Source organism: Podarcis liolepis, assembly GCF_965112155.1.
Source record: "Podarcis liolepis genome assembly, chromosome: 11".
NCBI classification, from domain to species: Eukaryota; Metazoa; Chordata; class Lepidosauria; order Squamata; family Lacertidae; genus Podarcis; species Podarcis liolepis.
This window is the reverse complement of record NC_139565.1, coordinates 2,167,482-2,193,558: the sequence shown is the minus strand read 5'-3', so window position 1 is coordinate 2,193,558 and position 26,077 is coordinate 2,167,482. Positions and strand designations below refer to the sequence as shown.

At 41.4% G+C, this 26,077-nt stretch overlaps 2 protein-coding genes across 4 annotated transcripts in view; one reads left to right on the top strand and one right to left on the bottom strand.

Moving 5' to 3' along the window:
- ALDH1A1 (aldehyde dehydrogenase 1 family member A1) overlaps nucleotides 1-25,619 on the top strand; it is a 60,836-nt gene extending 35,217 nt beyond the window's left edge. For both annotated transcript variants that reach the window (XM_083464952.1, XM_083464951.1), the window contains 12 exons: nucleotides 419-523; nucleotides 3,168-3,308; nucleotides 6,098-6,227; nucleotides 7,136-7,197; nucleotides 8,775-8,903; nucleotides 12,775-12,888; nucleotides 14,614-14,716; nucleotides 14,923-15,107; nucleotides 17,195-17,359; nucleotides 21,939-22,096; nucleotides 23,433-23,507; nucleotides 25,005-25,619. In XM_083464952.1, the coding sequence (XP_083321078.1) occupies nucleotides 419-523; nucleotides 3,168-3,308; nucleotides 6,098-6,227; nucleotides 7,136-7,197; nucleotides 8,775-8,903; nucleotides 12,775-12,888; nucleotides 14,614-14,716; nucleotides 14,923-15,107; nucleotides 17,195-17,359; nucleotides 21,939-22,096; nucleotides 23,433-23,507; nucleotides 25,005-25,077 (1,440 nt within the window). In that variant the 3' untranslated portion in view covers nucleotides 25,078-25,619. The remainder of the gene's footprint in view (nucleotides 1-418; nucleotides 524-3,167; nucleotides 3,309-6,097; nucleotides 6,228-7,135; nucleotides 7,198-8,774; nucleotides 8,904-12,774; nucleotides 12,889-14,613; nucleotides 14,717-14,922; nucleotides 15,108-17,194; nucleotides 17,360-21,938; nucleotides 22,097-23,432; nucleotides 23,508-25,004) is intronic.
- TMC1 (transmembrane channel like 1) overlaps nucleotides 20,263-26,077 on the bottom strand; it is an 83,471-nt gene continuing 77,656 nt past the window's right edge. For both annotated transcript variants that reach the window (XM_083464831.1, XM_083464830.1), the window contains one exon: nucleotides 20,263-24,169. The gene's annotated coding sequence lies outside the window, so the exon portion shown is untranslated. The remainder of the gene's footprint in view (nucleotides 24,170-26,077) is intronic.

The following is a 26,077-nucleotide window of genomic DNA, read 5'->3' as shown; positions in this document are numbered from 1 at the left end:
AACAAGAGCATGACTGTTATGTGTTGTTTTTTCATTTCAGAAAGTTGTGTGTTTTGCAGGGTGGAAAAATAAAAATATTGATTGATTTTATTTTGATTTAATGTTTGTATTCTGCTTTTCCAACAACAAATGTTGGACTCAAAGTGGCTCAAAATAATAACAATAACATTTATAGAAACCTCAAACATTGCAATCATTATGATATCAGACACAACAACATATAAATAAAACAAAACTACAGCAACAGATTAATCAAAACAGTTAATACATTTCAATAAAGTCATCACGACTCATAGTGTTGCCAGGATGCCGTTTTGGTTATCCGATGCATTGTTTTGCAACACTGCAATGGATGGAAATGGGATAAGGAGTCACATAATGTCATCAATTTATCTGTCTGTCTTCCATTCCCTTGCAGATATTTATAAACAATGAATGGCATGATTCAGCTAGTGGCAAAAAATTCCCAGTCCTTAACCCTGCGACTGGAGAGAAAATTTGTGATGTTTCAGAAGGAGATAAGGTAAGCTTTCCTTTCTATGGACTTTATCTTTATTTGGGTGTAAACCTCTGCCGCAGGGGAGAAGAAGTAATGGCACTGAGAGAGAGCTCAATTGGCAGAACAAGACTCTTAATCTCAGGGTTGTGGGTTTGTGCCCCACGTTGGGCAAAAAGTCTCCTGCACTGCAAGGGGTTGGACTAGATGACCTTTGTGGTCCCTTCCAACTCTACAATCATATAAAATCAGTCACACGGTGTGGCAATTGTCCAAGGACTGGAGAATCAAAGCCACATTCTGGGGCTGTGTGCACATTACCGTTGACTCCGACTCCACTGCCCTCGAATCACTGGTGTTTAAACCCAAGCACACATGACACTTGCCATAAACTACATTTCTTGATAAATATTGTTGTTTGATGTGTTTTCTCTTAAGCCAGCTTCCATCCAATTTGGAAACCTAAGCCACAGCTAAACTGAGGTGTGTACATTTGAAACATCCATTACGCAGGTGCAGGTGACAGCTTCATTGAATAAGAGTTTGAGGGGCTGCAGGCATGGGAAAATAAATCAGGTGATAAGCATAGGATGAAGCCATCACTACCCCCTCTCTAGTGTGTACAGCAGTGTAAAAATGTGATTTCAAATTCAGCTGGGGAGTGTGAACTTGCTGCATTTTAAGCTCCTGATGTGAACGTAGCCGAGGTAAGTAGGGGCATTCTGGCTCACTTGCAAAAAGTCCTAAGAATGGGACTAACCTGACCCAGGATGGGCTGCCTGCTAACGGGATGACTGAGCTGAGCACCATCCTTGAAACAACAGGGAACTGAAGAAGGGCTCTAAGAAGACAAATGCAACATGTTTTGAACAGATGTAGGGTTGCCACATGTCCGGAATTTGCCGGACATATCCGGCATGTATGGAAACCCATGTTGGCAGTGTCATTTTAAGCGATTTTTTGTGTGTGAATGTGCCAAAAAAGCTCAACAATTGTCCAGATTTTCACTGTTTGAAATATGGCAACCCTAAAACAGAGAGGACTGTTTGGACTCCTGATTTCTGTGTCCAATCCAAGTGAGCTTTTTAAAAAGCTCTTTTTAAAAATAAATCCTGATTCTGAATGTGTGTAGGAGATGCTAGTTACGTGCAGCGCTGATTGGCTAGTGCCTATAATATCATCCGAACTACCCCCACCTTGATCCCAGAGAAATTTCTAAAGAAGAAATATGGATAAACTGTCACTTCCATTTATCACCAGCTTCTTTCCCCAGATAAAGATTGTTACAAATCAGGTGGGTACGCTGCTTGAGCAATCTTGAATTAAACTGTGCCAGTGATTTACTCAACATTTGGGGCTCTCATAAGGTTTTAAAAAAGAAAGGTTTACAAACCGTTTATTGATTTGTTTGAGCTTTCTCTCCCCCACCCACAAAAAAAATTCCTAATGTAGATTGACAATTAAGTAGGCCCTGAATCCAGCAATTTATTTTAAAAAAATCAGCTAATTATACAAGTAATTGTAAACTTCAGAGCTTAGTACTTAGGCAGTGAGCCAAAAGATTTTAAGACTTTAATCTGGATGTTCAATAGCGCTAACAAAGAATTGTGCATTACTTTAAAAAAAACAACTTGGAAAATCAAAAGGGGATTACAAATCAAAGACACACATGGGAATGGGAAACAGTATCCTTTCAATTAGATTGTTCATTTAGGCTGCGCTCTCTAAGACTAAATGGCTTAAAGCATGATTGCATCTATTTCAAAAATGGTCCATGGGATGTAAAGTACATTTACAGTCTAATATTATGCATGTCTACTCAGAACCAAATCTCAATGAGTTTTATGGCGCTTACTCCCAGGAAAATGTGTATAGGGTTGCAGTGATAGGGATGTACTCCCTGTGGCTGAGGGGTCATAGAAAACTGTGTGTGGACCTCACTCCACACCAGCAAAAAGGAAGGTCTGTAGGTGAGAATGGAAAATTCTGCTGCTGCCTAGAAATGGGGGATTAGGAGGCACAGTTGCCCCCTCCCTCAAATGGACTCCTAGTTATGCCTTTCCAGGAGTTTGTTTGCTCAAAACCTATCAACACAGGACACTTTTAAAAAACTTAAATCAAGCATTTAACTTTGAACAAAAATCCTCTGCTACTCACAGCAACAACAAAAAGTCTCAGAATTCTTAAGTGTTCTGCAGGCAACATTTAGCACAGCCTCGCCTCTTGCTCATGGACCTAGAGAAACACAGAGATAAAGAAAAAACAGATATAAGTTCAGAAAAGGATATAGACAGCAGAGTGAGAGAAGGCTTTGTGGGGCCCTGATCCAGCTCAGGGGGGTTATTGGCATCACACTGGCTGAGGGAAGGGGAAGCACCCTCTGCCTCACACCTGCTACTACACACCTCTAGTAAATAATGTCTGCATGTCAGCACTGGGTCACAGTTTTTAGCACCTATATTACATCCATGGTTTTTCGAGGAAGAAGAAGGCAGGATGGAGCAACAAGGATGTGGTATTCCCAGGGTTGCACTGGCAGTGGCATATGTAAAGCTGGAGATGCAGTACTCAGATTTCACTAGAATTCATGTACCACTGATACGGTTCAGTCAAAATAAATTGAGCATCATATGCTTAATACTTACTGCATTTAAATGGATTTTCTGTACAGGCAGATGTCGACAAAGCGGTTAAAGCAGCAAGAAAAGCTTTTGAACTTGGGTCCTGCTGGCGAACCATGGATGCTTCAGAAAGAGGAAGGCTATTGAACAAACTAGCTGACTTAATTGAAAGGGATCGTCTCCTCTTAGCTGTAAGTCTAAAACATGGACCACATTTTAAGCAATTGAAATATTTGGAGACTGGCTTATTCTGAACACAATTGAGTATTTGCTTCAATGTTGTGAAAGACAAATTCCGAAATCTGTTTTAGAAAGTCGGGGAAAGTTGGTAGGGATGAACATTCATTCTAAGATACCTCAGCTGATCAAACGGCATAGTAATATCTAACCACAAACAATCCCCTCCTCAGAAACAACGGCTTGTTGTTGTGTTCTGCTTGACATTGGATTTAGACTACTGTCTTCCTTTCTGTATTTAGCAAAACTGACAAAGTTGGCTAATGCCATTTAAAGATCATGTCTCCCCACTGTTGCTGTAGAAGAAGAATAAAAGGAAACTGTCAATTAGAGCTCCTGTAGTCATTTTGAAAGCAAAAGTTGGGATGGGTGAGCAGACACACATCTCCTCCACTGCGCCAAATCAGTCAGTGTGCTTCCAACTGACTCTTGACTTCTATACCCATCTAGACCATAGGTGGGGAACTGTGGTTCTCCAAATGTTGTTTGACTACAGTCTACAACAAGTGTGGACAACCTTAGGCCCTCTGGACATTGCTGAACTGCAACTCCCATCAGCCTCAACAAATGTGGCCAACGACTAGGGGTGATGGGAGTAGTAGTTGAGCAACATCTAGATGGTTCACAACTACCAACATGCTGCCTGGAGCTAATGGAAGATTTAGTCCAACAGCATCTGGAGAACTGCAGCCCCTCCCTCCCCTGAAAATCTGGAACTATGGCATATATATAAGTATGTTAATTTTCGGTTTGATACCAGTGTTGCTATGTCAAGAATTGCTTTGTTTAGCTATATCCTCCCAGAGTTCTTCATCCGTGTGGTGCTGTGTCAGCACTGCAGCCTCAGGTATCTCAAAATCATCTCCAGTTGCTCTTCTCTGGTGTCTGATAATCAAACATAGAATGTTCAATTCCATTCTTAAAAATTTAACCTGTTATATTTAATGTGAATGATCACTACTAACATATTTATTGTCTAAATACTACATAATAATTGAAAAAAATATTTGGCCCTGTAACCTGAGAGAAAGAGATTATCATCTCCCAAAGAAGGGGGAAATTGCAGAAATGGAACAAACTCATGGGCTTATCTCAGATAAAGTGGATGTATTTGCCGGCAGTGGAAACTTACCTTGGGTTTAATCATTTCTTTTCTACTATTTCCTTAGCCAAGAACAACAAATCTACTGTTAGGCTAAAATATGTTTATTTTTCCATAAAGACATACCTTACTAATCACAATTCTTTCAAGCAGGCCCGCCCATCTTCTTGTTTTGAATTAGTTCTGCACTTCAAACACTACACATTAAAATCCTTTCAATATTTTTGGATAGTTTGTCTATTCTTACAGTGTATTTTTACGCATGTCTACTCAGAAATATTTAAGTTTAATGGGACTTACTCCTGGGTAATTGTGTATAGGATTACAGCCTTACAGTACACTCCTAAGCCCACTGATCTGTGCTGCTGGAGGGGTCAGGATAAGGCCACCTGACTCAAATGCTATAGATTCCCCCACTGAGCCTAGCTGGCCAGGAAGCTACCAATCGTGGTTCTCCTACCAGCAAGAACTAGGGTTAAAGCCTTGAAATAGGCAGAGTAATGATGGCTTTGGATCCACTGGATTCATAATCCTGCATCTCCCCCAAGGGGTTCAAAAATGAAAAGCCATTGTGAATAGGTGATGTTTTGATTCAGGATGAGGCCACCAACCAAATGATTCCAGGATCAGACTAAAAATTGAGGCTCAGAGGAAGGGGACAGAACTAAAATAACATCTAACCACATTTGGGCTTATAAATGGTTATAAATTACCTATCATTCAATGCCAAAAGATACTTTTTGGACAGAGATGAACAATGCTTCTTTTTGTGGTATGTGTGTGTGGTTTTTGGTTTTTTGTATATTTGATATACTTGTTTTCCCCAGCTGCTGTAAACCTTTTGGAAGAGAGCACATTAAAAGTTTATGACTGCAAATTCTCTGCACCGTTAAGCTATTAAATCTCACTGAAGTCAATGGAATTTGTACAGCCTAAGTGTTCAGCCTAAGTAAAGTCATAAACAACTCGGTTGGGACTTCATTCAACATGCAGTCCTTTTTTGTTCTACAAAGAGGCAAATTTTACTCTAGAAATCTTTCTGGTAACATCCTTTGTCAGAATTGTGTAATGAAAGATTGGCAGACCTTAATGTTTACTTCATCCTGCAGTGTTTGATCACAAGGCACAAAGCAGCCATTCTGGATCAGCCACTTAAAAAAGAAGCCCAGAGGGTGTTGCCAAGAGCTGGTCTGTCATGAGTTAAAGATTCATTTTTCTGCAAGCACTTATTGTGCAAGACATGCCCATGCCTTATACAACGACCAATTGCTGTGTCATTTATTTGTATTTTTGAACGTAAGGTTAGTGTGCTACATTAGGACTTTGATGCATACACTAGATTAGCGTCTTCAGGCCACACGGAGGGCGATCCTACCAGTGCTACCTTCAATGCCCACCTTAGTGTCAACAAGGTGCCAGGCCTATAAGCCAGAGTTGCAGAATAGTAGTAGCCCTCGGGATGTTCTTGGATTCCAGCTCCCATTAGCCCCAGCCAGCATGGCCCATGGTAGGGAGGGTGGGAGGTCACTGGTTCCCAACCCCCCCCCCTACTGCACAATGCTTAGAGCACTCAATGGTTATAGACCACCATATTGTTTTACTTATTTATAATGATTAATTACTCAACCTATTTTGTTCTAGACAATGGAGAGCCTTAATGGGGGTAAGCTTTTCCCCACCTCCTACTTAATGGACTTAGGCGGCTGCATTAACACTTTGCGCTACTGTGCAGGCTGGTCAGACAAAATCCAAGGACGGACCATCCCAATGGGTGAGTCATTCTGATAAAAAGTTTCTGAGCAGAGAGCTGATTTGGATGAGATGTTCAGTAACATTTTTCAGCTACATGAATGTGTCATCTGAGAAAAGTGTAACCTTAAAAATCCGTTACATAAGTGCAGAGCTGTGGTGGGTAAAGTTTTATCAGCCAATATTGCCTCTTTTAAAAAAAACCACCACCACCAAAAAAACCATGGTTGACATATTTTGTATTACTTAGTTCCATAATGTTTTTTAGTGAAGATCCTACAGCTGCAGCAAATGGCAGAGTCCTGACAGAAATAATTTTTAAAAAGAGGTCAGCAGGTCTTAGTCATCACCCTTCTTCCATCCCTAGGTCATGTTTAGGAGTAGCCAATTCTTATATCATGTTTGTATATGATCCTTATATTAGGATTTCTGCTGCACGGTGGTCCTGCTAACAGGAAATGTCACCATTGATTCCATCCATCCCACTTGATTCAGATATTACAGCTGGTTAATTGGACATCTGGGCTAATTTAAATGCTTCACTGCCCTCCTGACTAGCTGCCAATTGGTTAGTTTGTTCTCTGCCTTTCCCCATCTATCTGTTTTTTCCTTGTGAGCAGTAACTTTAACTCCCTGCCATGGCAATTTTGTTATGCTTGTGTTGTTAAAATTATCAAAGTGGGGGGAAACTCTGCAGCCTTGTGCTATGGCAAAACACAAGAGCTGAAAGATCTCTCTACATGATTGCTTATAGAATTGGAGCATTCATTCTGCCCTCCAACCTTATGTGTTTGGTCGAATCTAGATATGTTTACCTTTTCTTTTGATAGTATCATATTATAATAGTATGGAACAATGCTGAATAATGTGAGACATTTTCTTTTCCTTAGCTATGCTTGCATCTTACCCATGTGTTCTTATCTTACTTAGATGGAAACTATTTCACATTTACAAGACATGAGCCTGTTGGAGTATGTGGACAAATTATTCCTGTGAGTTAGATCCATTGATATAATGGAGAAAATGGGTTGCATCCAACATTGACCTTGCAAAAGCAGAAGTCTTTCTGTTTGTCTAGCAGAGGCTTCTGCTAATGGAAAAGGTGGGGTGATGTTGTCTATTTCCCCTCCTCCCTGCAGAGTAGACCACCTTCCATGCCCTTTTTGAAGGTCCCCAACCCTCTGGAGCAGATTTTAAGGGCATAGTGGAGAGGAAGAATTGCCAAAAAAAGCTACTGTTACTTACCTTAGTAGAAGCCTCTACTAAATCAAATGTTTGTCTACAAACAGAATGACTCCTTCCATTCACAGAAGGGCATTTTGGAAGCAACCGTGTGTCTTTTATTTAAGTAGCATTATGTTGAACTTTTAAGTAGCATTATGTTGATTCTTTTAAAAATAGCATAACTTTCCCCCCACTTCTGCAGACGTGGATAAAACTTCCAGGTACGACAGCCCCTTCAGAGTAGATAAAGCCTGCCTACTAAATTGCTAACAAATAGGTCCAGGGGCTTTTGTTCTCTAAAATATGCTTTCTCCAAAAAATAATCGTTCTCTAACTTTTTTTGTGGGGAGCTGAATTTGATTAAATTTCAAAGCATGGTTGCTCCTTCTGAATTCTGCCAAATTTCAGAATGATGGAGGGTAAAATAGAAATCATTAAACATCCCTTAATGTTTTGTGAGCAATCAGTCTGAAAACTGTGGACATCAGCCAAATTGCAAACAAGAAGGTCTGCAAAAAATCCTGAGAACTGCAGTTTATCCCCAGAAACCCAAAGCATTCTGGGAACTGTAGTTTACCCTTCACAAAGCTACAATTCTGGCACTCTTAACAAACAGTACTTCCCATCATTTTTTTGGGAGGGGCAGAGCCATGGTGTGGATGTTATCTAAGTTTTCCATGTGTTGATGAGCAGAGTGCATGTGTCATTGTCACATCCTTGATGCTGCCTTCTCTTGGTTAGATAGGCAGGCCGCTCGCAATCATAAAGACCTTACACACTGATTGCAGCTCAGCAGCCAACTGTGTTGTAATATGATTGAGACACCAAAAGGAGCTATTTTGTTGTGACCATCAAAGCAACCTGCAATGTCCTGCGTCAGTTCCTGCAAAAGGTCCATTTAACAAAGGGAATCGGGGAGGGAGCTGTTTATCAGTTCAATTAACACACTTCCAGTTCAGAAGTTGTTTCAGGGTTTGGAAAGAATGAGTTTATCTTCCATGAACTGGAAGGGTGGGTCTGCTTAGCAGATGTCATAGCCAAAGCCCAGGAGGTGTTCTCAGGGGTGCAAAGATAGCGTCATCCTAGGCCTCTGCCACACAGAGAATGGGGAGATCTCACAGGCGGCAGTGGTTCTGTCATCAGGGTCAGTCCATGAGATAAGCCCCGAGCCAGCACACTGAAAAGACAAAGGGTCCACTTGGGCTCACTTCATCGCTTATTGAATCTGAAAATGCACAAGACCCACAGAGCATTAGGGAGCATAAAGGATGTGAGGAGACTATGAAAGATAGGAGAATGTGTTGCTGTGATTTGTTGGTCATCTGTTCTTGTGCTGCCTTTTCAGTGGAACTTCCCACTGGTTATGTTTGTCTGGAAGATTGCCCCTGCTCTTTGTTGCGGAAACACCGTGGTCGTCAAGCCGGCAGAGCAAACTCCACTAACGGCTCTTCACATGGGGTCTTTAATTAAAGAGGTGAGTTGCCGTAGCAAAGCTGCCAGGTGCATGTTCCCAAATGTGACTGTGAGTGAGCCCTTACCTTCGCAGGGCTTCTGAACAGTCAGGGCTGTTCTGTTTTGTGTCAGTGCCGCTTGCAGCATGTCTAACCTTGTCTTGGGGAATTGTAATGCACTGCAAACCACTGAAGCAAGTCAAGGGCATGAAGCCTCACATAGCTTTCCAGTCTAAATTGCTCAGAAAACAAATCATTAGCAGCTTAGCAAACTGAACATCTTGGCAATCATCAGGGCCTTCTGGAAGCAAAAGCAAACAAGAGCTCAGAAAAGCAGAATGTTGGTCTGGAGGGCGGGGGCGGGGGAGGTGGTTTTTCATGCAAGTATCTCAGTAATGAAACTCTTGTCTGTAATTTGAGATATTAATTTAACTTTGTGACTGAAATATTTACCCTACCAAGCACAAAACTGACAAGCATCATATTTGGTGTGCCCAGGATAAATGCACACCTCATAGGGCTGTAATGCAAAATGTCTTTGCTTAGAAGCAACTCTCCTTCAGATCAGTAGCATGTAGGCTAGATGTACCAATGCAGCCAAATGAGATGGTAACATAGGGAGACATAGATCTGCTGGTTTTCTTCTTGCAGGGAAGGAATAGTTTTTGTTTTAGTGCAGAAGCATTGAACAATTGGATATGCCACCTGCAATCCAAAGTTCGACAGCCCACTTTCTAACCTTGGTACACTCTCCCACTCCATTCTGCTGCATGTAGAAATCAGGCTGCATTAAGGACTCATCTTGTCCAATGCCTGGAAAGCACACATCTGAGCAGTTTTCCACTTGGCCCATGCCTCCTAGGCACAGATCAGATAAGTTTTCCCCTTGCCCAACAACTCTCCCACGGAAAACTGGCTCTTTGGTGCTAAATTGGAGCAAATGTCAATCCAGAGAAAACGTGAATTGCTGTTTGCACTGATTGAGCACTAAGGAGCGGTTTTCCCTGCAGGAAAGCCATGAAACAAGAGGAAGTGTGGATAAGCCCTAAGTTTCTAGAAAACATAGTTAGAACTGGTGTATGAAAGTAACAGGTACAATCATTTTTAAGCATTCTGTTGGATTCTTCAGCACAATGGTATTTGCTATGCAACCTGGAGTGAAAAATAATTTTATGTGGTTCCTGAGCAGAAAAATAAGCTAAGAATACTCCCAGCATGGAGAGGTAACTGGAGGAGCTAAGGCTAAGGTGGTTGTCTTTACCATGCTTACTCAAAGGCAAGTCCTGTTGAAGTCAATGGAGCTTACTCATGTAGGAGGTTAGGTTTGAAACGAAAACCTTTTCCCTGTTCCCTTTTGTACAAAAGTGAGGTTAGGTTTGTACAAAAGTGAGGTTAGGTTTGCAACTAAAATCTTTTCCCTGTCCCCTTTTGTACAAAAGGAAAATAAACTGAAGATAATTGTGGTCATGGCAAGTGTTGCTAATAAGTAACCAACCAAAGAACTAACAAAAGTGATTCAGCATATCTTGTTCTTGCCACGGCAACAGTGACTCAGCAAAAGTGAGCAAACAGTGAAATGCCACTTGCAATTAAATGGTTATGGGTCAACAAGTAACTCTGCCTGCAACGGGTGACTCACACTGAAAATCACCATTTGGAATTCACATTTATTTTATTTTTTGGTATTCACTAGCATTTCTCTTCTCCACTTTTCATAAAGCAATGAGAATCTGCTCAAAAGTCATAGATTGTCAATAAATGAATCCTTAAAGACCAACATTCTAATATTAAGGGTGTCGATCATGTTATGGATATTAACAGATTTTTAAACAGATGGAGCCCTTCTGCTGAATGAAGCCTGAACATAAACAATGCAGCCTTCCAGGGTGGGGCAAGATGAAGGGGAAGGGGAAAGGAAGTGATTCTGTAGTAGACAGAGAATTTTCTTCCAGCTGAATAGGTTTAGTTTTGCAGCCACCAAAACGGAATAACCATGGAAAGGAAGAGAGGCCCGGAGTGTTTTCTGTCCTCTTACCTCAACGGCTGCTGATAGGACAGAGTCTGAGATCATGGTTCTAGTTATTTTCTAATGCCAGTCTTGGATTAGTGGTCTAGGCTTCAGATCCTTACACACAGTCCCAGTGTTTAAACTAAACCTGTTGAATAATATCGAGTGCCTCCAGTTTAACTTGTTTGTGAGTCAATGATCCATGATCTGGAAAGTTCCAGAAAAGTTCTGACTTGATGCTACCAGAAGGTTCACCAACTACCTTTGAACCTGAGCCCCCTTCAAAGCTTATTGTACTTTCTAAGTCCCCAGCCCATTCCTGGTCAACTCTCCAAGAAGCAAGTGAACAAAATCCTTATACAGTATGCAGCTGTGCATGTGTGTGTATGTAAGACTTGGAGAGCACCTGGACCAGAACATGACAGATCACAGGACCTCTGATTCACAAGCCAGTCAAACCACATAGTTTAAAAACCTATGCACTCACTCAGCTTAAAAGACAATACTAGTACAACCGATTTTTCATTTGGGCTGTATTCAGTGGCATGAAAACAAAGACTATCAGGTACTAGTGGCATGTTCTAGGCCAGAAAAAAGCCTCACATTTTATAATAAATATGCCCTTTTCATCACAGACTATATGCTGAGAAGGCAACAGGTTGCTTTATAAGGCAATCTGTCAAATATTTTTTCTTCACAACAGAGCCTCTTTCAAGCCCAATGCATTTGCTAAAATTAATTGCAGCAGCACAGAATCCACTTTGGCATGGCTCTGCCCCTCGCGACACCCACAGGTTGTAACTTCAAACAGGAAATCTGGTGGGCAGGAAATGGTTGCTTCCGAGGTAGCCTCTCCTTCCCAGTGATGCAAATGCAGGTAATAATTGCCAGCCCTTGTGGTTCCTATATAGGGATCTTTACTAGGACACTTAGGGATCTGGCTGCATGGCAGAGGCACTTTTGCCACAACTGTTATGTGTGAATCAGACCTTTGACCAAGTAATCAGGCTTTGATTGCACTGTGTTCCCATCAGGAACAGTTTGCCACCTAACAATAAGGATACTGAAGTGAATGTTTCGTGCATACTTTTAGAGTCACAGGGGAATGTGAAATAAAGCACATCCATGCTAAACAGCCAGCATGAGGTCGTGGCTAGAGGGCTGGAGTTAAGAGTGGGGAGACCCAGAATCAAATCCCTGCTCAGCCACAAAACTTGCTATTTGACTTTGCCCCAGTCCCCACCCCACAGGGTTGTGTTGCAAAAGAGAGCTATTAGCCTTCTAGGAAGAAAAGATAATGCATCTCAAGAAGGTACTTCAACTGCTTTTGTTGGTATAACACAACAAGCCTAAAACCTCTAATTAGTTGGCCACCTTAGCCGGAGCAACGACAGAGCTTCTTCTCATGCTGCCTCTGGAAGGGAGGTGGCGTCTTCTGCAAGTACAGTGGTACCTCGGGTTGAGTACTTAATTCGTTCCGGAGGTCCGTTCTTAACCATGAAACTGTTCTTAACCTGAAGCCCCACTTTAGCTAATGGGGTCTCCTGCTGCCGCCACACCGCCGCCACGCGATTTCTGTTCTCATCCTGAAGCAAAGTTTTTAACCCAAGGTACTACTTCTGGGTTAGCAGAGCCTGTAACCTGAAGCGTCTGTAACCTGAAGTGTATGTAACCTGAGGTACCACTGTATTAGCTTTTCACCACAATAGTGTTGCATGCATTTTACCACAAGTTTTTGTGAAGGTTGGGGGTTGGGGGAGAGAGGAGTATGCACTCTTTCTTTGAGTTTCTTTGAGAACGGATGGGATGAAATATTGTAAATAACACAGGTGCAGTAACTGTATGGCTGAGAGGTACAACTGTCTTCTTTCCCCTCTGATATTCAGGCAGGATTTCCACCTGGAGTAGTGAATATTGTGCCAGGGTATGGACCCACGGCTGGCGCAGCCATTTCCAGTCACATGGACATAGATAAAGTGGCCTTCACCGGCTCTACTGAGGTATTTGCCTAACCCTGTGATTAAATGACACCACAAAAGTCCTCAACCCACCCACACAGACTCTGACAAGTGATTTAATGCCTAGGTTGTGTAATTATGTTAACCTTTTTTGACTGTGAGCTTCCTAAACAATGTCGCAGAAATGATTTGTTGCTTGTTATACTCTACCTCAAACACATCTACACAGTGTTTGATTTGAAAGAATATCTCTTCAAGCAAAAGAATTTTTGGATATAAAATTGATTCTTCAAAGCTGAGGAGAGGGTGAAGTTTGGATTTTGGCATAGTCTTTTGTTTCCCCCCTCAAATTTCAGTTTAAAAATAAAAATACACATTTTTATTTTTATTTCATCTCTCTTTTTTATACAGAAAGTTGCATTCTACAAAAATAGGTAGCTTATCTCCCTCATTGTGAGCATGCTTCGTATTTTAGAAAGGACTACTTTTAATGAAGAATAGTGTGGCGGGGGACCAAGATATTTTTCACTGTGTGGGGTATTTGACAAAAATGCACCTGTACACTTTGGCCACATTTTAGCCCCCAAAAGTTGATATAAGCAACTGTTAAGCTCCACTCCTGACACTTTCCTTGATATTAATATTCTTAGACTGAAGCTGCTATTGAATTGGCTGTGCCCCATCTGCACTGCACGTTTAAAGCAATATCATGCCACTTTAAACAGTCATGGCTTCTGGGATCTGCTGGTTTGTTAAGGGTGCTGAGAGTTGTTTAGGAGGCCACTTTTCCCCTCACACAGCTAACCTCCTCAGAGTGATTTCACAAGCCAGGCTTCTTCCCCGGGAACTCACCCCCCCTTCACTTACACACACTTTGGGCTGGTGAGAGAAAGGTGTATAGCTGACCTCATATGCCACCCAACCCCTTCACTTCACACACTCCACACAGCCTGGCCAATCTGGGTGGCAGGACTCCCATTGACTTTCCAGGAGCCATCATTTGAACCCCAAGGATTATTGATATATTGTGTGAGAAGTCCCCCAAAGCTTGCAGAACACAGATATTTTGTAATATATCCCATTAGTAAAGCACTGTTAATCATAGGAATCTGCATTGTTCCAGGTCAGGCTGTTTGTCCATTGGGGCTGGTATTGCCTGACTAGTAGCGTCTCCTAGACAGAGAAAAGTTCTCTACTCTGCATATCACAGTTAATGTATTTTTAACTAGAGGTACAAATGACTTGGAGCGGTTCCCGTTGTCTTAGGAAAGCAAATAACATCCTGCAGGATTCATCTCACCCGGGACACGGTCTATTTGCACTACTGCCTTCTGGCAGGAGATATAGAAACATCAAGTCAAAGACAAATAGACTGAAAAACAGTTTCTATCCAAGAGCTGTGGCCTTTTTGAATGCTGTAACTCGATAGTGTGACCTGGGAGTTTGATGGGTGTGGTGTGGGTGGGGCTGGAATGTGGTTTGTTTGTTTGGTTGTTGTTGTTGTTTTGCTTTTGTTGTTTTAAGGGATGGCATCCAATTTCGTTGCACTTTGTGCAATGTTGCACTTGTGTAATGACAATAAAGAATCTATTCTATTCTATTCTATTCTATTTTACATGCACCACATGTGCCCAACCACTGAGCTGGAGGTCTATTTTCCACTCTCAAATTGACAAGAGAGGTCAGCCTGAACCTCTTGCTAAGCAATGACCACAGTCTAAATATGGTGTTACACACCACAGTTTCAAGTTGTGTCTTCTCTTTTAGGTTGGCAAGATGATCAAAGAAGCTGCTGGGAAGAGCAACCTGAAAAGAGTCACTTTGGAACTTGGGGGGAAAAGTCCCAATATCATATTTGCAGATGCCGATTGTGAGTGACATGCTTCTCTTAGATTTCTTGTCTTCAAAGCTGTCCCCTTCCACTGTGTTGCAAAGCTTTTTAATGTTAGTTTGGGGAGGTGTCTAAGCAAGTGAAAAACCAGATTGTTAGATTACGTTGCAAGGACTGCTGTTTTTGATTTACAGTCTTGACTGAGATGCTCAATGTTGGCCTCTTCTGTGTCTCTTTCTTCACAGTGGACAGTGCTGTGGAATTTGCACACATTGGCCTGTTTTACCATCAGGGACAATGCTGCATAGCTGGGTCTAGAATTTTTGTGGAAGAGCCAATATATGATGAGTTTGTACGTAGGAGTGTTGAGAGGGCTAAGAAAAATGTACTTGGAAACCCACTGGCTCCGGGAGTAAATCAAGGTCCTCAGGTAAGGAACGGTGTTTTGTGTCAGGGTTATCACCTGTGTCAGTGTTGTCAGCCACAGGTGGACTCAAAATGCAGACATCCTGGGAGATGGCATGGAGTATTTCTTCTTATGCCACTGCAAGTCTGCAGAAAACCACAAACCCTTCTGAGCCAAAGTAGCTTTATAGGATCTTTGCGACCCCTTCTTCACTGCATTGGCTCCTGCCCTTTTCTGACCCTCTATAAGTTGTCTTTCTTGTCTACAAACTTTGTGCATCAAATCAAAGCTGTGTGCAACTCTCTTGACTCCCACTTTAACCATTCCCTGACTCTCTTGATTTCTGGTCAAGGCAAGCTTCCTCTCCCTGTTTTCCTCTGCACACCTGTCCAGGCTGCCTTTAAGGAACTGATTTCAACCTCCTTTTTAACCAACAATTCTGCCATGCTGTTCAGTCAGCCCAACCCTGCAGGGGGGGGGGCTGAACATCACCCCAATGTATGACACTTTGGCAAACAGGTTCAAATACTTTGGCACCTGTCATTAGGAATGAGGCTTGCCTTGTTTATTAGACATCTGGGTTTTTATTTTAAAATGCATTTCTGACTCTGATTTTGCTCATGGATGGACAGTCCTCTTCCTACAAAACAGGCATATTTAATACAAATAATACTAGTCTAACTGCTTGTGGTGAAACTAGGAGGTTCAGATTAACATGGAACTATTTATTAAGAAACTTTCACAGATCTTTGGAGAGTGGGACTAAATTTCATAAACTGCATTTAGCATTCAAATGCTTAAGTGGGCAATATGACTTTGAGGCTTTGGGCAGCAGGAAGTGTTGATGTACAAAACCTTGGCCTATCCCATCTGAATCTATAGGATGCGAAACTGCTGTAAATATAGTGCAAATGTTAGCCCTGTTCAAGCCATACACATGTGTTAGCTGAAGGAGCAGGGTCCCATCATCATTGTCTCCAGCCTACAGCTGAATGTTCAATGTGCTTTCTGGCAAGAAAACCTTTTGTATTTGTACACAGTTGAAAATCACATGGAACCCCTAAGCATGAGCAACTGCTCATGTGACATGTTCCCTTTACAAACATCTACACTCAACACACAAAGTCTGGGGGTGTTACGGAAACAGGGGTTCAACACTGGGTTGGGGCAGACGTGTGTGGATGCTCCTGCTGCCAATTATAAGTACAATATGGTGTTTGCGTTCTCATGAAGGTATCCAGTCACAAGAAGGGTTGCAAAGACTCTCCCCACAATCTGGGTCATCAGTGTTGTGGGTGGTTTTCAAGCATTCTACACTAGCCTTATTTCAAAGGTTTTCATCCATCTCCATCTCATAGCCATGACATTGGAATCAGTTCTTAGCTGTTCAGAAACACAGCCCAAACCCAACACCTACATTTGGAAACATCCTTTATTATTATTATTATTATTATTATTATTATTATTATTATTATTATTATTATTATTTATTGAATTTATATACCGTCCTATGCCTGGAGATCTTCTATAACCCTCATGTGGGATATGTCAAGGATCTAAGACTCTGCACTAAAAATAACAAGTCCATAATTCTTCTACCTTTCCTTTGGTGCAGAAAATGCCAGAAATGAAGATATAGTACAAATTAAGCAGTAGGGTTTCCTCTCTAATCGGCTTATAATCGGTTTTACTGACTAGCTTTTGCTAACTACTGAATGTAATTGCAGTCTTGAAATCAGTTCTGAATTCACTTCTGAAAAGTCATTGGTTTGAAAATGCCATCCAAAAATATTTTTTAACAGAAATTGGATAAGGCAAAAGGAGAAGTTAAATACTTGAATGTAAAACTGAGCAGAGAGAGTTTACAAAAGTCCACGGCTCACAGGAGTGCCAAGGCTGTATAAGCAGCGCTGCTTTAAAAAAGAAAAATTCTTTTGTGCTTAAAGTCCTAATTACTGAACTTCATGGGGAAAGGTGGCACGGATCCAACCACTCAGAGGCAACTTCTTGCTCCATCTCTTGCTGGTAGAGTTTTTGTTTCTGCTTTGTTAATCTTAAGGCCAAAGAAATATCTGGGAGAGTGACTTATCAGTGCAATATTTCTTATTTAGATTGATAAGGAGCAGTATGATAGAATCCTGGCACTAATTGAGAGTGGGAAGAAAGAAGGAGCCAAACTGGAATGTGGAGGAGGCCCCTGGGGAGACAAAGGCTACTTCATCCAGCCTACAGTTTTCTCAAATGTTACAGATGAGATGCGCATTGCTAAAGAGGAGGTAAGCTGATTCGGAACATTCTGCATGTTGGACTACATTCTGTTTCAATTGCCATGCAAGATGTGCCTTTTAAAAATCAAGCATGTAGAAGATTAGTTTTCACTCCTTTCCTACCCAGCCCCAATCTAGGCTGTGTAAAACTACGTTTTTACAGCTATGTGTGTTAATTTGGGTCAACTAAATAGAACAGGTCAGCAGGAATTAATACTTTCAGATGTTTTTGGCAGTCATCAAATACATCCAGATTTCCAAAGAAGCTGAAGGGCACTACAGTTGTGAAAATCTTCCTCCCAGCATTCTCTGACAAGGCCCATGCCCCAATAAGAGGCCCACACCTTGTCCCTGGAGACTCCTGTCCCTGCTGCTGCTGCTGCTCCTTACTGTAGTGCCCATTAGCCTCAGCAAGGAAGAGGTCAGAGGAGCCATGACAAAGAGCAGTACCTTCCTCATCTCTTATTCCTTCCCTCTGGGAGGTGATGTCATACCCTCCAACATGAAAATAGGGATGTCCTAAGGAAAAGCAGGACATTCCGGGATCAAATCAGAAACTGGGATGGCAAATCTAAATCAGGGACATCCCTGGAAAATAGGGACATTTGGAGGGTCTGCATCTGATGTAGATTAGGAGAGAAAATCAAATTGGCAGCAGCAACAGTGGGGAGGGGGAGAAGTGGCCTCCTCTGAAATGAGGGCCCCCACTGAGACAGCCTTGGCCAAGCCCCCTCCCACTGCAAAAAGCCATGGATCTGACACAGGCATACCCCTCCTCCTGCATCTATTGCTGACACACATCGGGATGCACACTCCCCATAATGATGCTCATCTGAGTCTCACTGAACTGGCAAAATGCATCTTTTGAGGTGATGGAGAAGGCACATCCAAATGCGAGGCCACCAGTGGCTATATGTGACTAGCTGCTCATGTCCATAACTCATGTCCTGAAACAAAGAGGGAAACTGAAGTCAAGCAGCAAGGAAATGCAAGTCAGGGCTTGACAATCCTGGTGAGGCTATCCTCCTAACTTTTCCTGCAAGCAAATTCTAAGATGGTTCTGGATTTGTGCTTTTGAAAAGAAAAACAGTTAGACCTGGAGTACTGTATACTGATTTGTACAAACAGTGACATTTATTGTTTAAATATATTCTGGCAATATATGGAAATGGCTCCGTTGGCTCCTATAGATTGTTGTAACAATTGAAATAAAATTAAAGCGAGTAGCTGGCATTCAAATTTTACTCAGAGCAGACCCACTGAAATTAATGGGCCTAACATAGTCACATTCATTCATTTTGAAGAGTTGTCTCTGGGTACAACTTACTTGAATACCAGCCAGTATTTGCATGTCACGAGCTCAGCACGTTTTACTGAATATAGGATGGTACTGCATGGCTGCAATCCTGCAGTACTAGTATTAAGCACCAGATGAGCACAGTCGGACTCACTTCTGAGTAAACTTGCATGGGATTGTCCTGTGGTTTCAGCTTCTGTGCAAATAAAGGGTTTATGCAGAGGGTCTGAGGGCAGAGAAAAACGAGGCCTGGTTTAACACAACCTTCACCAGCCTAGCACCCTCTGTGTAGTTGGACTTCAGTTCCTATCTGCTGCAGCCAACACTGAAGCTGATAGGAGATGTAGTCCCAAACATCCTGAGAGTGCCTGGTTGGTGGGAGGCTGGTTTCCAGCTCTATTGTCTTTACCAAAGACATTGATAAATGTGGCAGTTTATAAAACGATGACTGACTTAGAGAGAAAGTATTGATTTTGGAAGTCATAGTAAGCACCTTACAAATGAACCAGACCAGAAGGTGTCTTAACCTGAAGAACTTATGCATCAACTGCCTTATGCCTTATTCCACCTTATGCAGAAGAGGAATTGCCCATAGTGTGTGCATGGATCCCAGTGTTACCTCTGCTAAGCAAGCTTTGCATGTTTTGTATTGTTTCAAAGGACTTCAAAACCTGGTTGACCAGTGATCAAAGTGTGACAATAGAAAGTGTGAGAAGTGAGCTTTCTTCCAGACTATCACCTTTCTTTAAAAGCAGTTGCCTGTCTCAATGTCCTCAGATGTGAAAACTAGAAATATAACCTCCGGAGATATTGAGGGTGCCTTGTGATCTTTATTGTTGCTTCTGGCTGCTCTCTCTGCGTCTGCATGTGTGTGTATATTTCTAGCCACCCTTCACCCAAACAACTCCAGTCAACAAACTTGGTTCTCCCCTGCCCATTTTATCCTCATAACAATCCTGTGAGATAGTTTAGGCAAGGGGTACCATATGCCTGGCAAAATTAGCATGGGGAGGGGATTTCAAAAAATCTGCAAATGCCTGGGGTTTTGCCAACATAACCAGAAAGTGTGTGTTTGAGTATAACTCTTTGCCTTTTGTGGGCGGCAAGTTTTGTATTCTTGAAATATGGCAACCCTAGTTGAGGCTGAGATAGTGACAGGTCCAATATCACTTCTGTGGCTGAGTGGAGAGTTGAACCCAGGTCTCTCTGATCCTGGTTTGCACCACACTGACCTCTTCCCAGGAAAGGTTTGACCCAGCCTGGTACTCCTTACATTCTGATTAGGAAAAAAGCTGCCTTTTCTTGAATTCAGTGAATAAACAAAAAGTTCATGTGGGAATTTCTCTCCACACAAACTCTAGAAACAAAAACATTGTACTTTTTCATCGGGATGAAAATGATGAGGGCCACAAATGGTTCAATATTTATATAAAATGGTGAGTCTAGTGGAAATGTGTTCTTGTAACAATAGTTCAAACAAACAAAAGGAATGAAACGATTTTTTAAACTTTGTTTTCTTACTTATGCAGAAACTTGTAGATAAGCAAATCTCCAATAAACATTTATGAGATGAAAACACAAATGTGTTCTTAATTTTTAAATAGAAGCACACAATAAGGAGTTTAATAACAATTTACTTGCACACTCATCACAAGGATATATTTAGACAAGATGCTTTAAAATCCAAGTATAAATATGAGGTGTTCCCCCCTCCCAAAAATGACCCAGACTAATGAAGAAATGGAGCAGACTTATTAGAGTGTGAAAATGTGTGAAAGTGACATAAAGTATAAATAGAATTCTCCATCCCCAGTTCAGCTATTCCTTTCCCACCCCACCCCTCCTTCTATATGCAGGCATTGTGAAAGAAGTTTCAGGTTTGCAGGTTTCTTTCTCCACTGTGTAAATCATGGCATCAGAGAGAGCATGGAAGGTTATTTCACAGAATCACAGAATTGTAGAATTGGAAAGGATCCTAAAAGTCATCTAGTCCCATCCCCTGCAATGCAGGAACCTGAGAGCTGGAGCTCCCCCAACAGATGGCTGTCTGGCCTCAGCTTGAAAATCTCCAGCAAAGGAAAGCACACGTGCACACGCAAGGCAGTTGGTTTCATTTTCAAACTGTTTTCACTGTTAGGCAAATCTATTAGCTAGATTAAGCGATCTCCCCTTTAATCGAGGGGCATCTTCACGAAGTCCTCCCGGACCTTCCCCTGTTTAAATGTATGTGTGTTTCACCCTTGGCTATTTTACACTTTCTAAGGATTGAAACTAGGGATGCGGGTGGAGCTCTGGGTTAAACCACAGAGCCTAGGATTTGCCGATCAGAAGGTCGGCAGTTCGAATCCCCGTGACGGGGTGAGCTCCCATTGCTCGGTCCCTGCTCCTGCTCCATGCTCCTGCCATCCTAGCAGTTTGAAAGCACGTCAAGTGCAAGTAGATAAATAGGTACCGCTCCGGCGGGAAGGTAAACGGCATTTCTGTGCGCTGCTCTGGTTCACCAGAAGTGGCTTAGTCCTGCTGGCCACATGACCCGGAAGCTGTACGCTGGCTCCCTCGGCCAATAAAACGAGATGAGCGCCGCAACCCCAGAGTCGGTCATGACTGGACCTAATGGTCAGGGGTCCCTTTACCTTAAGGATTGAAACAACCCATGCTTAATGAAGGGAAGGTCCAGTGTGATGGGGTGGGTGCTTTGTGGTTGCCTTTACATCCTACAGCTGCAAACCCACATTTTGCTTCTGAGTAGACAAGCCCTAATGCTACAATCCTGATCCCATTTACCTGGGAGTCAGCCCCACTGAATTCAATAGTTCTGGGTAGACAGAATTATACAGCAAATTATCTTGTCCTGCATCCTCCGGCAGCAGAGAACCGGTGTTAAACTTCTTCCGTGTGACAGACCTTTGGATGTTTGAAGAATGCTCTCATTTCCTCTCTCTTAGTCTTCTCTCTGGGTTAAACATACTCAGCCCAATATTCGATATTTCTTTGGAGGACTTGTTTTCCAAACTGCTGAACATCTTTCTGGTTCTCCTCTGAAGGCAATAGCTATAATAGGAGATCCTACATTTATTTGAATCGAAATCTCCATGAACCATGCTATAGAGAATCTCTGTGTTCCATTTAATGGAGTTATGAAGATTAATGTGATAGGGAAGGAGCAGGCAGGTTGGTAAGTTTCATAGGGGAAATGTGGGTCTAAACTTATAAAGTAATCACAGTGTCAAAGAGCACTGATTTGATCACTAATGAGAATAATACTTTAAGACCTGTTTTGATTTCAAACAGATTTTTGGGCCAGTTCAGCAAATCATGAAGTTCAAGACTGTTGATGAAGTTATAAAAAGAGCAAACAATACTCATTATGGTCTAGCAGCTGGAGTGTTTACCAAAGACATTAACAAAGCTCTGACATTTGCAGCTGCTCTTCAGGCTGGAACAGTCTGGTAAGTACCCTTGGTGTTGTTATTTTACCCAAATTAACCTTACATAGAAGGCTTACAGCACGATTTAATGGGTATTTATGAGCTGAAGGCACACAGAGTACCTGAAGAGAGAGAAAAGCTGTGTAACCTCAAACCTGAATAGCATCTTTGAGACATGAAGAGTCTGCTACCTCTTCCTACATCTTTAGACTGTAGTTTTATAACAAAGAATCTTTTTTGCTTCAGGGGTCATACCCTTATCAGAATTGGCATCACATGCCACCCACCTGTCAATCATCTGACATCCCAATGACATCAGATGCAAGGTGCTTTGAGGTCCCAAAGTTGGTTATTTCCTCCTTTTTTGCAAGAGATTCCAGGCAAACAGCTTAGTTTTAGCAGCAGTTTCCGTGTAAATGCCGTTCTGAATCAAGAAGGGGTTTGCATGGACTCCTGTGAAACTGAGCAAGGTTTAACCTCTGCTTATCAGCTGATGGATTCTGCTCCAATAACAGGCATGTGCAGCCAACACAAAATACAACCCTGCCCATCAGATGGCATCATGAGTTAGGCACAATTTTGAAAAACATTTCTCAAGGGATGCAGTTCTGCAGCTTCTGTGCCACTGCTAACTCACATCACCATCTGCCATGCTGCAAATGGTGGGAGCACATGAGGTTGGGCCTTTGAGGAAGATCTCAGCACACAGGTAGGCACAAATGGGAGCAGGTGTTCTTTGGGGTCTGATGACGCAGACCATTTAGTGCTTCAAAGGATAATACCAACATTTTCATTTTTGTGCAGGAACTGCCTGGGAACCAATTAAGCCGGTGAATCACCAAGACCATTGCATTTTCTGAATATTTTCCAAAGGCACCCCCACCTACAATCCATTAGAGTAGTAGACTAAGGCATGAATCATTGTGACAAGGCCATTCTTCTTCAGGAAAGTGTGTAGCTGGTAAACCATCTCAAGCTGACACACTGCAAAAATTTAGAGGCAAACAACCCAAGGAATCCTTATCAGAGCAGGGATTTAAGTCTGAAAGCTCACTATCCATACTAATCACTGAACAACATGCTACTCCACATGTAGACAGTACTGTATTTCTGTATTTTCTATGAACTGGGTTGAATAATTGAACAATTTCTACTGTTAGGTAGCAGACATACAGAAGAGCTTGCAGCAGTTCTGAAGGCATACTTGTATTTTTGTGACATGAAAGAAATTCATGTTTATTCTGATTTTTAAAGTATGCACATAGCACAAGATTCTGTAAAGAAACTCAGCTAGCTCTTATGACCTAGCAGAATTTCTGCCCATGACTAAGTTGCTCCATCTTCTCTTTTTCTTCAGGGTGAACTGCTATAGCGCAGTGGCTGCTCAGGTTCCTTTCGGGGGATTCAAAATGTCAGGAAATGGCCGAGAGCTGTAAGTAAAGTCAGTGGGGATTTGTTTCAGATACAGATTTCAGAGATTTTATCTGAGCAAGTTCGTATTTGCACAAAATGTCACCACTACAACATTCTTATTTCCAGGAAGTCTGCCTTTGCTCTCCTGGCATTTCCGCTGCTTTGGCTTATAAGAATGAGTAACCAGTCAGGGAAGACAGGAAAGGAACATTCACCACTGTAGAAACTGTGGGTTGTATTAACTAATCCTAAAATATGCTGTCCATATCAGTTACAATTAGGAAGGAAATAACATGTGCTGTTTCTGTTTTGCAGTGGTTTCTTTTCTACCAAATGCCAAGTTATACATCTCACTGTTCACTATTTAATATAATTTACATAATTATTTATCAATTTAACATAATGAATGATGCAATTACTTCCACACTATTCATTTCAACACAATCCAAAATGGGGGTGGGGGTGGGAACCATAATCAATTATATATATTTTTGGGACTGAGAAACAACAGCAAAGACTGATCAGTATTTGCTGGATTGGTTTCTATTCTGGGCATGGCGTGAATAAGTGAACATCGGTAGCTTTTGCTTCTGTTTTCATTGGAATTCTTCAACATTGCTAATTACATTTTCTATCCAGAAGTTTGCCCTGTTAGATATTCTAGTGGCATTTGTTTTCCTACTAGAATGGACTGTTTTGTAAAACTGAAATGAAAAAATGTGAATGTACAATTCATTTCAGTTTTACAAAACAGTCCATTCTAGCAGGAAAACAAATGCCACTAGAATATTGCCTGAAGCTACTCCAAACTTCCATTTAAAGATGTCATAAAATGGTATTTGATAGCACAGATCCATACAGAATGCAAGCCTCTGTGCCTTCTTGGTGAGCAAATAGCCTTTTTTGGCGAAGAAGCTGATTTCTATTCTGAAATCTTATCTAGCCCAGATCATGCATTAGGCCTCAGAGGAAGACAATGATTTCTGCAGAGTCCATGGCTGGCTGCTGTTGTGTCTAAGAGAATTTGGACACAGTCACTAGAAATACGCCCTTTGTCAGACTCTCTTGAAGCTTCATGGCAATGAATAGACATTGTACTAGAATGCTGGTCCTTTCACTTCCATAAACAGGAAATGGCTTCTGTCAGACTTGATTGAAACACCCCCTTATCAGTCAACCAATTGACACTGCCAAGTTCTCATTTGAAACCCCCTCAACCAACCAGTGTAAGCTGAAGGAGGCACATGGTTTAACTTTCAAAAGTAGCTCATTGACCGTAGTGTTCAAATTCCACTCCTAGCCACTCAGTTGCCAAGCCAAAGCTTCCCAGGCTCTGTCTGTCATCATAAAAAAGGCTGTCACAGAGACTGACATCTCTGGCTATCCAAGCTTCCTGTAACATCTGATCAAAATACACTGTCAGATGATATTTGCAGCTCTTGGACATTGAACATGCTGGATCACAGATATATTAAATATTGTTGCTATTCTGATGGTCTCTCTCTCTCTCTTTAAGTGGAGAATATGGCCTTCATGAGTATACAGAAGTCAAGACAGTCACCATCAAGATTCCACAGAAGAATTCATAATGTCACTGCAGGGAACAGGAGGACTTGACCACATCAGATGCTAATCAGACTTGCAAGGCCAGCTATAGAGCAGAACATTTTGTAGCAGATGTTTTCATGTAATTTGGGTTTTCTTTCTATCTGTAAAAACAAATGTGTTTAGCAATTAACAGTCATTTAGAAAATCTTAAATCTGCTTAACTAAGAAAGGGAAATCTTAATGTCTGAATCTAATTAACAAGTTTTGAATTTTGATGAAAAATCAATTTTAATTTCCCCCCGTATTTGAATATATTTGAATATATCTGTAGTGCTATGGGAAATAAAATTGTGAACATATCATATTTACACAATTTGCTTTAGTGTGCTGTTATAGAATCATAAGCTGTCATCTCTTTCTTTGTTAAGAGCTTGGCAAAAGTATTTAAATATGGTTATCTAATAGAGACTCTGTAATCAAGAGCAAAAATCATTAGCAATCTTCTGGTACATGTTGTAACTTTGATTCTGTTCATAATAACTACTGTGCAGAGGCATTTTGGATGTAAACTTTTAAAAATCTATCCTTTTCTACTGTTATTCATTCAGTTGTCTGTTTCCATTACAAACTAAAGCTGTATCCTACACACACAATCTATGTACAATTCCCTGGGAGTTACACCCATCAAACACAATGAGGCTTATTTGGCAGAGGTATGTAAGGCATTACACCATAAGACATTATGCTTTGTCATTAAGACATTGAGAATTTTTACATGCAGAGCTTTGAAAACTAAACTAATTCAGTTGGTAATAAGACCTATACTGCCCCATCTACAAATATATTTTATATATTCCATTTATATACATTTATCCAAAGATCCCAGAGTGGTGTACAACATTAAGAACATAATTTATGCAGCATAATAATAAAGACATAATACACAGCATAATAATAAAATAATCATAAAAATACTGGCCAACATTTAACAGGCCATAGATTATTTAATGGCTGAAGGTAAAGAGGAATGTTTTCGCCTGG